Source organism: Triplophysa rosa, linkage group LG14, assembly GCF_024868665.1.
Source record: "Triplophysa rosa linkage group LG14, Trosa_1v2, whole genome shotgun sequence".
NCBI lineage: Eukaryota > Metazoa > Chordata > Actinopteri > Cypriniformes > Nemacheilidae > Triplophysa > Triplophysa rosa.
In genome coordinates, this window is record NC_079903.1 from 8,193,922 (window position 1) to 8,206,231 (window position 12,310).

Consider the following 12,310-nt stretch of genomic DNA (forward strand, 5'->3'; position numbering starts at 1 on the left):
TCTGTCATGATCCTGCCACTAGACCAAGAAAGACATGACATGATGAGGCAGAATCACGACATCGGCATAACAATTAATTTATATATTTTAAATTTCCCTCACAAAGTGAAAAAGATGAATTGTGATGAAATTGCTTAACTATAGATATTTTGTATCTTGACCCTTGTTTTAGTTCCTTAGTCAATATGTGACAATAATGTACTTACTAACACATAAAAACATGTAGGAAAAATCCTAATACTGTACATTATAAACAGGTCTGTAATATAGTTAATTCACAGGATTGTGAACAAAATTCTTAAAGTCAACCATAAATGCACAGCAATAAAAGGAGATTTTCTGGTGTGTACATAAACTGTGGGAGGCCATGTTTGCCTTTAGTTTGCATGACTGCATGTTATCTTACTGACAACAGTAACAAGCATTTAGTGCTTCTGAGGATCAATATAGCTTTTACAGTAATAATGATGTGCAAAACACTGTGATTCTAAACCCACCTTAAATTTAAGTTTAACTATTTTTTCTGTTCATATTAATGGTGCAATCAGATTATTCCAGCGGGACCAAGAATGGTTGTGGATGCATTTGGTCTCATTTTAACTTGGGCATGGCCCGAATACTGCTGTTATGGTTAGTCATTGTCCTCTACACTGTATTTGGGGCTGCAGTTTTTTCGGCCCTCGAGAGACCCTCAGAACTGGAGGCTCATTGCAAATGGAACAGACAGCTGGCAGAATTCATTCAGGATCACCAGATTCCAGCCGAGGAGTTACATCAGCTGCTGGGAAACTATGAGGTGGCCGTTGCCACTGGGATTCGTATGGAACCACGAAGACCCCGATGGGATTTCTCCGGAGCTTTTTACTTTGTGGCTACTGTGGTCAGCACTATTGGTAAGTCTGCACACGAGACCGGTACAGTGAATCTTATAGGATGAGATAATAATCACATATTTTGGATTTAGGCTCTTCTAAATCAAATGCAAATTTTGCACAAACATTTTTGTGTTCTTTTTCTGAAGTGTCCATTCGTGCAACTGAAGAATTAAAGATTTACTAATGCCCAGTTTTTATTTATATGACCGTATTTGATACAATCCCAAACATACCATCTTAAAAATAAAGGTGCTTAAAAGGTTCTTCACAGCGACCAAAAGGTTCTTCTAAGGCATCAAAGAACCTTTGGAAGCATATTTTTTATGAGGATCTCAATGTGACTCCATGTGCAAATTGTAGAATTGTACCCAGTCAAAACGCAAATGTGGGTCACTTTGCATAAACAGTGTAGCACATACTAATGGTTGATTCTCATTTTTAAAGCATTTATTTATTTATGAGAAATATAATTTGTAATACATTATATTTTACAAGTATTATGATTTAGTATTTATCGAAAGTAAAAAAATTCAGATTTGTAAACAATTTCATGTCTGCACTATGTTGTCTTTTATCAGTTTGTAAAATAAAATAAGTACAAAGCATAAAATAGAAGAATAAACGTTTGTATATAAAAGCAACAAACTTTTTATTAAAAAACATATTCGTTAAGTGTTAATTCACTAAATGAGTTTGGGTGTGTCATATCTAGCTTTCGTTAATTGACTTATATTGACAAAGTCTATTTACAGGTCCATTTCTTTTTTGTGGCACACATCTGTCCATGTATTTGAAGAAGCCTACCAATATTTTCCCAGACTCCATTAGCTTCTAAAGCTTTGTATTCAAACAAACATTTCAGGGTTGACAAGCTGTTTACATAGCAATCTTTTATTTTATCGACTTCGATCAAATCTTTTCACATTAGTTCACATTATAATAGCTTTGCAATCATGGATACATTTAAACAGCACCTAAACTATACAATGTCCAACTGTAATCTGCCAATACACATAGTGGAATCTGTAAATGTCACCAAATATTGCAACAATTTAGAATTAAGGACTGATTTTTTTACGTGATCAATTTTACATGAAAACATTTTTGCGCAGTTATATAGCATTTGTGACTTTTAAATGATTATTTATTTCTGTGTGGATATACAGGCTTTGGAATGGCAGCACCCGCAACTCTCAATGGAAAAATCTTTCTCATCTTCTACGGACTGATAGGCTGTGCCACCACTATTCTCTTCTTCAACCTCTTTCTGGAACACATGATAACCCTGATGACCGTCCTCACACGCTGGTGCCGCAAGCAGAGGAGGTTGAAAACACATCTAAACACAGAACCGAGAGACGGGCAGGAGGATTGGAAACCATCTGTATACTACGTGACCCTGATTTTGGCAGCAGTTGCATTTCTGGTTAGCTGCGGGGCATCTGGCTTGTACTCAGCTATGGAGGATTGGCCCTACCTAGAGTCGATGTACTTCTGCTTTGTGGCTTTCAGCACCATGGGCTTTGGAGACATGGTGAGCGTGCAGAGGGCCTGTTATGAAGCACGATGGGTTTATCAGATAGCTAACTCTTTAATTATCATTCTTGGTGTCAGCTGTACCTACTCGCTTTTCAATGTCACCTCTATCATCATCAGACAGATGTTGAATTGGATTTTGGCCAAGCTGTTGGGTCTGCATTGCTGCTCGGCTGAGAGGGAACACGGTGGAGCAGATCAATTCTGTTGCTGCTCCGTCGCAGGTCTGAAAGTCACAAAAACGGCCAATCAGCAGATCCAGAGTCATGGGCAGCCACACGGGACCTGTCACGGAGTCAAGAACTCTCTAAGCTCCGTGTGTAGGTGCACCAGCGCTGGAGTAGACACTGTTTGAGAGAGCAAAACTTGGGGGAAAGTTGACGGCAGGTCTGCGTTTGGATGTGGGTCTTTAAGAGAAGGGTCAGAGGATGAGGCACTGAGCCTTGTCAGCACCACTAGTGATCATAATAGTGTACACGACGAAGTATGCACTTCTGCTGTGTCAAATCATCACCTGCATGAAACAAACATTAATCTGGAAGAACATTACAAACTAAATGAAACCATGTAACATGTGTTAAATGAATAGTGATTTTCCTCATGTAAACAGAAAAATTGATAGTATTTGTCAAAAATATGTTTATTTGATCAATTATTTTAAAATAGATCTTGCGTTTTCCCCCATGAATGAATGTTGATATGAGATATGAGGAGCATTATATACCACAATAGTGAATATAGGTGCGCCGCGCAGATCGATCATCAAGGTACCGCGAGAGCAGACATCTCCCTCAGCTTTAAAATGCTCTCGCGATACTACACTGTCATACGCCGCAGAGCAGCATGAAGCCGAACAGCTCGACGCGGAGGGATACAGCGAGAGGCCAGAGCGCTGCGGCGCATTACTACAGTACACCGTAATCTGCGCTGCGGACTGATACAAGAGCTCTCATCCCCACACATTCACACACACGTATCCTGCGTTATATACTGTATTATCGCGTTTATTAAAACACACTCTCTGCTGCTGATTTGAGACACACTCCTCGGACGGGCTTTGATTAAATAACTCCAGCAAGATGGTGAGTAAAACTGTTCTAAACGTGAGGTTTAGTCACAGCTCACGGTTTTAGCCGCTTTAGCATCCTGTCCAGACAGAGCTTGACAGACAAATTACAATACTTAACGTTATTAGAATGACAATTTACGCGTGGGTCTTGTATTTTAAAGATAATAAGATTTGCTAAATTAAACACGCGTCGATGTGTTTGTGCAGTACAGAGAGGTAACGTTAACGTTAACTAGCCAGTAAACTCAAGCAAGAGCTGTAATTCCATAATTGTGTTAATTTATGTTATAGGAAATGACATACCCTATTGATGTATTTATTTTGTATTTTGACAACCAATAGATTTTAAAATGGGTAAATGAATACATTGGTTTCGTTGCAGTTCAGCGCGCTCGTGTCATATTGTCAGAAGCCTGTCATTTCAGCGCGTAGCATTCCTGCCTTAATATGAAATATTAATTCGTTTATTTTAATGCAAACTAGCTGTTGTCTTTCAACAGACTGCAGTAGCTGTGTATAGATGTGTAGAATTAAATGCACGGTCCCTGTCCAGACCATTGACTGCTAGTTTTATAGGCGTTTTAATGTTGCACCACATCACGCGTGTTGCGTTCACGCGGCGCTTCGTCTCGGTGTGTGAACAGTGACCGGCTGCTAAATTTACACGGGCTGAGCTCATTGCCTTAACAGAACGATAAGTGTGGGCGTGGTGGTGTAAAAATAACCGTAACCATCAGCAAAGCAAATGCGCTCAAGTTCCTCATTTCTGGATGAGTCTTCCTCTTCGATGGCTTTGCCCGCGTCGTTCATAGACCCAGTGCAAAGTTTGCGAAGTCACCCCGTCCTTATAGATCCTGCAGACATAGGCAAGGTTGTCTGTTGCGCGTGCATGAGCCAACGTTGTGTAGAGTAGCTGTTGCGCACTCTGTGCAAAATCTGCAATTCAGCATCTCCAAGCCCCACGTAGCTGTATAAGGCATAAACGTGAATGGACTGAGATCGCATATTGCAGCAGGCTGAACTGCAGTGACAGATTCTGGCTGCCCCCCTCTCAGATCCATCTCTCCCCCTCCCCCCTTTCCCCCTGCATTGAACCAAATCATAGCTGGTGCAGTAACACACTGACACAGGATCTGCAGTGCAGACGCTCACGCACGCTCATCGAAATGGAATGCAACTCGGGGAGGACTCTTGTTGCATGGCAAACATTTTGCCCCCCATGCTCCTCGTAATCCGCCGTAATTGCTGTGGCCGTTGAAATGCGGTTAGAGGCCTGAAAGGCAGCGCAGAATATGTCAGCCATGCAGCGACAACAGAAGGAGAGGTCCACCTGCATCCTAACCAGGTGTTAAGCGTCTTTTGAGCATCTATGCAGCTGGTTTCTGGAGAGTTGGGCTTTTCCAAGTGATGATATCCATGGCTAAGTTATATCTAGCAGGACCAGAATATCATACATCCGTAAGGTTGACGTCATCTGACTTGGGCCTGTAAACAGCCACACGTTAGCAAATGCATAACAACGCCCTGGCGAACACTCCTTTTTATTTTACTCAAATGTAAAATATAGGATTTCCTGATTCCTCCTTTACAGCTTAAAATTGGATAAAAATCTTGAATCTAGCTCTATCATCACATTATTGTGCTAAACTTTGGTATCATCTGTTTTCTCACCCCACAAATGGCAAGCCAAATGGATTAAAGCTCAAGTTATTGCCTCGTGGATGAGTCAGGCCGATCTCCCATTTATTCTGTTATAGATCTTGTTCCACCGTATTCATTTTAGGCTCAGGGCTTTGTGAATCACCAGCCTTTGGATCCTCAAAAGATGCACAGCTGAATCACGGCAAATGAATCATATTGAATATGTCGCATGTGCAGATGAATCCTCTCCTGTTTAATAATTGAGTAATGAACTCCGTGTCAGAGAGAAGTGCAATCATTTCAAGTGTGCCGCATTCATGACCCCATAAGTGGCACTGTCTAATTATATCTGCCAGAAATATTTTGAAAGGAGTATTTTTATACATGTCCTTCATTTAGTATAACACGCAGGTGTGTGAAAACTGCAGAAGTGAAACTCGTCTGATAGTGATGTGGCATGCAGGTGATTGATTTTCTTTCACTCTCTTCATATACAGGCTGACCAGCTGACCGAGGAACAGATCGCTGGTGAGTGCATTCACATGTTAGGCTTCATAACTGGCTATGCCCACATTATTCCCCATAAATGTTTCATCCACACTGAAACAGTGTTTTTGTCCAGAAAAACAGTTTTTGTACACCAAAAAGACAATATATTGTAAATAAGGTCAGATGTTGGAAATTATGGTGACCCACGCTTTCTAATTGTTTGATGTGGATCTAGCCAAAACCCACGCACTCCTCGGATGTCCACGTTTTAAATCATTTGTAGTTTTAGTTCATATTTATGTAGTTCAAATTCAAAACCTGTACATGACTCTTTCTTCTGTGAAACACAAAAGAAGATATTTTGAGAAATGTTTCTGTACATACCGTGGGGGTCAATGTTGTTTGGTTACCAACATTCTTCAAAATATCTTCTTTTGTGTTCTGCAGAAGATAGAAAGTCACGCAGGTTTGAAATGACACAATGGAGAATAAATGATGAAAGAACTTCTTGGATGAGCTATTGTACAGTATTGAATCTAAATATTCTGTTTGTAAAAACGACTTTTGTCTGTATCATGTATGCACGTTTTACAACAACTGTAATGTCTATGTAGTATATCACATACAACCAAACACTGTGCGTGTCTTAACTATCCATTTCTTTCTGTTTGAAATAACTTTTATTTATGAGATAACTAGACAACATGCATTAAAATAAATTGTGACAATTTTCATTTTTGGTTTAACTATCCCTTGCAGTGATTAAACGCATGCGTTATGTCTTCGATTTAAAACAGAGTTCAAGGAGGCATTCTCACTCTTCGACAAAGATGGCGATGGCACCATTACCACTAAAGAGTTGGGCACAGTGATGCGTTCGCTGGGTCAGAACCCCACTGAAGCTGAGCTGCAAGATATGATCAATGAGGTTGATGCTGATGGTAAAACTCTTTTACAATTTCACAACAGTAAGAATGTCAGGCCCTGTTCTTGGATGGCCGTGTTTGTTTAGTATTAAGTTTCAAACTTTATTAAACACCTGAACCAGCTAAACATAGTGTAGTGAATTATTTGAAAACAGTAGACGGGTGCGGTGGTGCAGGATTCAAACTAAATGTAGGAAGTTTGTAGGAAATGGACACATCTGCTCTAAAGCATGTCTTCACCACTGCTGACATGTATTAAAGGGACAGTTAACCCAAAAATAAAAATTCTGTCATCATTTACTCACCTTCGAGTTGTTCCAAATCTGTATACATATATTTATTCTGATGAACACAGAGAAAGATATTTAAATTGGAAGAATGCTTGTAACCAAACAGTTCTTGGCCACCATTGACTATAAAGTATATAATATCCTACTATGGTAATTTTCTTTGTTCTGTTGAACACAAAAGAAGATATTTTGAAGAATGTAGGAAAGCAAACGGTTCTGGGGCACCTTTGACTACCATTGTCATTTTTCATGGTGTCATGGTGTCCAAGATCCGTGTGGTTACAAGCATTCCTCCAAATATCTTTCTCTGTGTTCAACCAAACAAAGACATTTCAACAGGTTTGGAACAACTTGAGGTTAGGTAATTCATGACAGAATTTTCATTTTTGGGTGAACTGTCACTTTAAGATACAAGACATACATTTGTATTATTGCTAAGAATGCAGCGTTATGAAAGCCATCCTTTACCTATCCTATGAAATTTTTGCATTTATTTATCATCCTTGTCATGGTAATATATAATTTTCCCAACTCTCTATATATATTTATCTGTTTTTTTTTCTCTCTGTGTACTGTTTTTTATGTTTAAATATTTTCTGGAAGTCTGCTTTACAACACTGCACAATCGCTAAATAAAATTGAATAGAACTGAATATGCAGTAGCAGTAAATCTGGTGTTTTAACACCTGTCAGTTTTACACTAGTGTCAAGTTGTTAAGCCCCATTAAAACCGGGTATGATTAAGTAATGGAAATAGACATTGCCACTTTTAATTTTCAAAAAGTCACTACTGATTGAACTTTAGCAGTACTCAGTCCAGAAGATTACAGCATTTTTATATCAGTCTGTGGAACTCATTAACCATGAGTACAATCAGTCTTCCTGTGATTCTTTGAGGTTCGCTTACATGGTTTTACAGTGCAAATTGGACGGCAGATGGTTGCAGAGCACACAAGAAAGAAATCATCATCGCTTATTGTACAAGTGTAAATGAACTGAAGCCGATCGATCATGTCACGAAGTTCATCTGCGCTCGCATTGCGTTTGGTGTGAAGGCAAGATGTTAGCATAGTTGTGTTCACTCTGTTTTGTTTAATCTTGTGGTAAAAACATGGTACTGTCTGTCCACAGGCAATGGAACTATAGACTTCCCAGAGTTCCTAACTATGATGGCGAGGAAAATGAAAGACACGGACAGCGAAGAGGAAATCCGAGAAGCTTTCAGAGTCTTCGACAAGGTGAGAAAACGTCACTGTTAACTGCAGCTGCCACGAACATGAAACTTGAAGACCCAGTGAACCCGGTTGTTGACGTGCTGCAAATGCTGTTGACATGTGCTGTGTTTATAGAAAAACTGTACAGGTGTGTGGGCCTGGCAGCGATCGCGATTATTTACCATGTGTTTGCATCACGTCATTGGTGTGACAGTGGGCTTGACAGAGGATTAACATTGATAACTGTTCTTCCAATGAACATTCCAATGTAAATACAGTTAGACCGTGATGTTGTCTGTATTGTAAGCAGCGTAATGTTCTCTTGCCCTCAGGATGGAAATGGCTACATCAGTGCTGCCGAGCTCCGTCACGTCATGACCAACCTCGGCGAGAAGTTGACAGATGAGGAAGTGGACGAGATGATACGAGAGGCAGATATTGATGGAGATGGTCAGGTCAACTACGAAGGTGAGTTGTTGTGGAGCGCTGCTTTTTGCTTATATAACGGTACATTCACACAGGATGTCAGCATCAATGCTTGACGGAGGGCGTGTCTGAAGCGTGGCCGACGTGATCGTCATAGTGACAACAGCCTATCACAACGTTCTCCAGTCTTGCATGAACGCAATTGGCTAGCGCCTGCACTAGGTGATTTGCATGAGGCGATCTGATTGGCTGACGCCTGCATTGGCGCTTGAAAGGTTAAGAAATTTGTAACTTCCGTGAGCAATGCCAATGACGCAACGCTGACGGACCCACAATTCATTTCGTCAACACATGACGTCACCTATTAAAAAGTAAATGAGAAGCGCTGACGCCCCGTGTGAATGTATCGTTACTAACATGACATCATATAACCGTTGCATCGAATAGATCAAGTTCGGATTAATTTCTTTCAATAATTTGGTTATATACAGGGTGTATCATTTCCTGTCTTGTTCATTTTCACTGTTGTGTGAATTAGATTCCAGATGTTTTTAATGAACCCACCAGAGAGAATGTTTTGACGTGTTAATTCTTTGCACCTACGATTAACATTCTGTCCATCAGATCTAGAAGATCTTTCTATTATTAGTGTGCTGTTGTACCTGTTAATCTGAAGTGTTTGCTAAGGAAAAGCAGCACTATTATTCAAGATTATAATAAAAAATAGATCATCCAAACAAATCGCCTGAGAATTTCTTACCCTGGTTCCATCCTAGATGTGTGTGACTTCCTTATTTCAGTTTTGTATAAAATAGCCACCACTTTAACCGTCATAGGTCCAAAATGTTGAAGCTCAAAAAAGCATGAATCCACTGGGTTATCAAATGTCTTGTGCAGCGAAATAGTGTGTGAGATAACAGTGAGTTTTTTTAAGCATATTTTGTGAAATTGAAACCAAACCAAATTGCACATTGATAATCTCATTGATATTTTGTCACGAGACATGTAAAAACAACATCAGATTGGAAGTTATCAACATTGCCATGTTGAAACAATGCTAACAAATAGAAAGCTATTTAAAAAGCCAATTTAATACCTATAAATGAATAGATTCATGAAGATAAATGTATACTTTTTATTTAAATACATCTGTTTTGGTCTGTACGACTCCTGAAGCAGTCGAAGCAACAGGAGAGTTATTTTTTTGTGATTTAGGTAAAATGGTCTATTACTATGGTTGTAGAGGTTTGTATAGACACATGACACAAATCTTTTTGTTTTTGGAGAGATGCATGTGACTCCTGTAGCTTTGCGGAGCCTGTGGCATATATTTGACGTAAAAAAAAAACTGTACGTGAAAAGTCTTGAAATTATTTGAATAAGAAGTAATATTTTAAAGTTATTTTTAGTGTCTATTTTCTATTAAACCTATGTTCTTGTCTATTTCCTTCTTTTGTTTTTGCAGAGTTTGTCCAGATGATGACCGCAAAGTGAAGGATTGTCCTATCCTTTAACCCCTCTCTCTCTCTCTTACATTGCTTGTCCTACTAAGATCACTCTGTCTTTAAAAAGAAAAAATCGAGTTTACTTCAGAGAGTATACAAATTCTGTGATCTCTTACCAAAAACGTCAAATTTTTAGAAGCAATTTGTGGAAAAACAATCGCGGACTTGTCCCAGCAGAAGTGAATGGACCAAGCATAACTGCATGAGCCCTTTCGGAGCAAACGTCTCCAGACCTGACAAACATTTTGAGGACAGAACGTCACTTTAGTCGCAAATGAGTTGAAGTCTTTTAAATGCAGAGAACATCTTCCATGAGTGTTCTGTCATTGCGTCAAAAAAAAAAAATAGATTCAATAACAAACTACAATAATGCAAAGCAATTGTGGAATATAGTCCAGGGCCACAGTGCTGCCTTTACTACAAACTGAGCAAAACCAACTGCGTGTGACCTTTTGTGGTGAAGTCATGCTTTTTCTGTATTGCCTTCTCCCGTTTAAGACTCGAAACTGGATGTTTATTGTTAAAACCCGACGTCATACTTCTAATATGTATAACTGAGGTTTATTGACAGTGACTTAGAGTGTGTCTTATGGGCTGTAAGGTTACGATGTGGGTTTTGTCCTGTGCTATGACGGCTTCAATCTTTGTGGGTGCACCGAGATGCAAAGTATGTACAGCAGAATCAAAACGTGATCGCTAACTGTTTAAAAAAAACATAGTTACACAGAGAATCATAATGCTATCAGTGTTATGCTTTATAAATGTACTGTTCACCAATATTAACGTCTGGTAAACTTTGCATTGCCTATTGTTAATCTGCAGTAGTAAGGTCTGTGACATTTGTGTGAACCATAGTCTTGAAACGTGCCATAATACTCGTACGCCTCAACTTTCTTGCAAGATATCTTGTAGTCAATTAAGATGTATATTATCAATATATAACTATACACACATAATCTATATATCTATATACAGTATATTTGCACTTTGGTGTAGATTATACATTCAGTGATGGAGGAGGAACCCGCTCCTGCTGCTTCTACAGATCATACGTCTTTTGCTCTCGTGGGTTTGTCACAACCTTGTGAAGTGCTCTGGATTTTGTTTGCGCTTCGCTTGCAGGAAGATCGACGAAGGCAGGTTTTTTGTGGGGTGACTAGAAAATGTATTAAATTATATTGCTAGCAAGACTCGGGTTACTTTGAAGGGCTTGTTGTTGGTCTAATAATTGGATTTTCTAAACGTATTACTTCTGTGGTGAAGAGCTTTACATGGCTTATCTTACTCTGTTCAGGACTGTCCAGACAGTTTTATGTCAGGGTTAGAAAATGAGCGACTGGATAGGAGATAATCGACGTGAAAGATGTACAGATAATATGTGATGCATCTGTGTTTTCCAATAAAAATAAATGTATACGGTTATGCATACGTGTCTGTGTTTCATGTGTTTGGTTAATTGGTTTCAAGGTACTGTAAGCCTCTAGGTCAATGGTTCCCAACCCGGGGGTCGCGACCCCCACTAGGGGTCGCTAAAGGTTTACGAGGGGTCGCCAATGTTAATTAAATTTGAGTTAAAATAGGAAGCATTTTTATGTAAAAACCATGTTGATTATTCTAGTAATGTTCTCTTATTATATGAATGAAAAAAGAAGCAATTTCTTCATTTTTAGATGTGTATTGCTTGAGTCGGGAAAAGGCGGAGTGTGACTTTAAAAAAATACGAGGCAAAATTCATATGTCAGAATGCCCGTTGTACAGCGCAACGCTCAAAACAAGGTAAATAGTCAAAGAAAACGAACGAATATGGCAAAGCGCAAGGGAGAAGAGAAAAATATGTGTGTTAAAAAGAAAATAAGGATTTATTTGGACAGTTATCTGGAATTTGGTTTTATTGAAGCAATGGACAATGTGAGGATTGAGTGTGTAATCTGTGGAGAGAGACTAGCGAATGAAAGCGTGAAGCCCTGCAAACTGAAGAGACATCAGACCACCAAACACCCTGAGATGGTGGGTAAACCCAGAGAGTTTTTCCTAACGAAAAAAGAACTTGTTATATCAAAAAGGCCACAGAACATTAAAGATGCTTTGACTAGAGCTGGAAATAAAAACAGACATGCAACGGTTGCGTCCTTCGAGTGCGCTCTTTTAATTGCCAAATCCAAAAAGCCGCACACCATCGGAGAAACGCTAATCAAACCCGCTTGTGTAAAAATGGCAGAAATAATGTGTGGCTGTACCCCTGTCAAATAATACAGTAAAAGACAGGATCGACCGAATGGCAGACAATGTTGAAAAAACGTTAGTTGAAAAGTTAAAGGAGCACCCATTTTCTATTCAAC

At 39.3% G+C, this 12,310-nt stretch overlaps 2 protein-coding genes across 2 annotated transcripts; both read left to right on the plus strand.

The window, feature by feature from the left end:
* The first annotated feature begins 607 nt into the window (after window positions 1-607).
* si:ch211-261a10.5 (potassium channel subfamily K member 13) lies at window positions 608-2,766 on the plus strand. The gene is made up of 2 exons (XM_057350532.1): window positions 608-893; window positions 2,042-2,766. The coding sequence occupies exons 1-2, from the start codon at window positions 608-610 to the stop codon at window positions 2,764-2,766; spliced, it is 1,011 nt and encodes a 336-aa protein (XP_057206515.1).
* A 550-nt stretch (window positions 2,767-3,316) lies between these two features.
* calm3a (calmodulin 3a (phosphorylase kinase, delta)) lies at window positions 3,317-11,397 on the plus strand. The gene is made up of 6 exons (XM_057351435.1): window positions 3,317-3,493; window positions 5,619-5,649; window positions 6,408-6,551; window positions 7,958-8,064; window positions 8,373-8,508; window positions 9,932-11,397. The coding sequence occupies exons 1-6, from the start codon at window positions 3,491-3,493 to the stop codon at window positions 9,958-9,960; spliced, it is 450 nt and encodes a 149-aa protein (XP_057207418.1). The 5' UTR covers window positions 3,317-3,490; the 3' UTR covers window positions 9,961-11,397.
* The last annotated feature ends 913 nt before the right edge of the window (window positions 11,398-12,310 follow it).

Bases quoted from the DNA above. Each gene is read 5' to 3' on its own strand.
- si:ch211-261a10.5 (XM_057350532.1), top strand. From the start codon at position 608: ATGGCCCGAATACTGCTGTTATGGTTAGTCATTGTCCTCTACACTGTA. The intron at 894-2,041 runs GTAAGTCTGCAC...GTGGATATACAG, and splicing joins TACTGTGGTCAGCACTATTG to GCTTTGGAATGGCAGCACCC.
- calm3a (XM_057351435.1), top strand. The intron at 6,552-7,957 runs GTAAAACTCTTT...GTCTGTCCACAG, and splicing joins CAATGAGGTTGATGCTGATG to GCAATGGAACTATAGACTTC. The intron at 8,509-9,931 runs GTGAGTTGTTGT...TTGTTTTTGCAG, and splicing joins TGGTCAGGTCAACTACGAAG to AGTTTGTCCAGATGATGACC.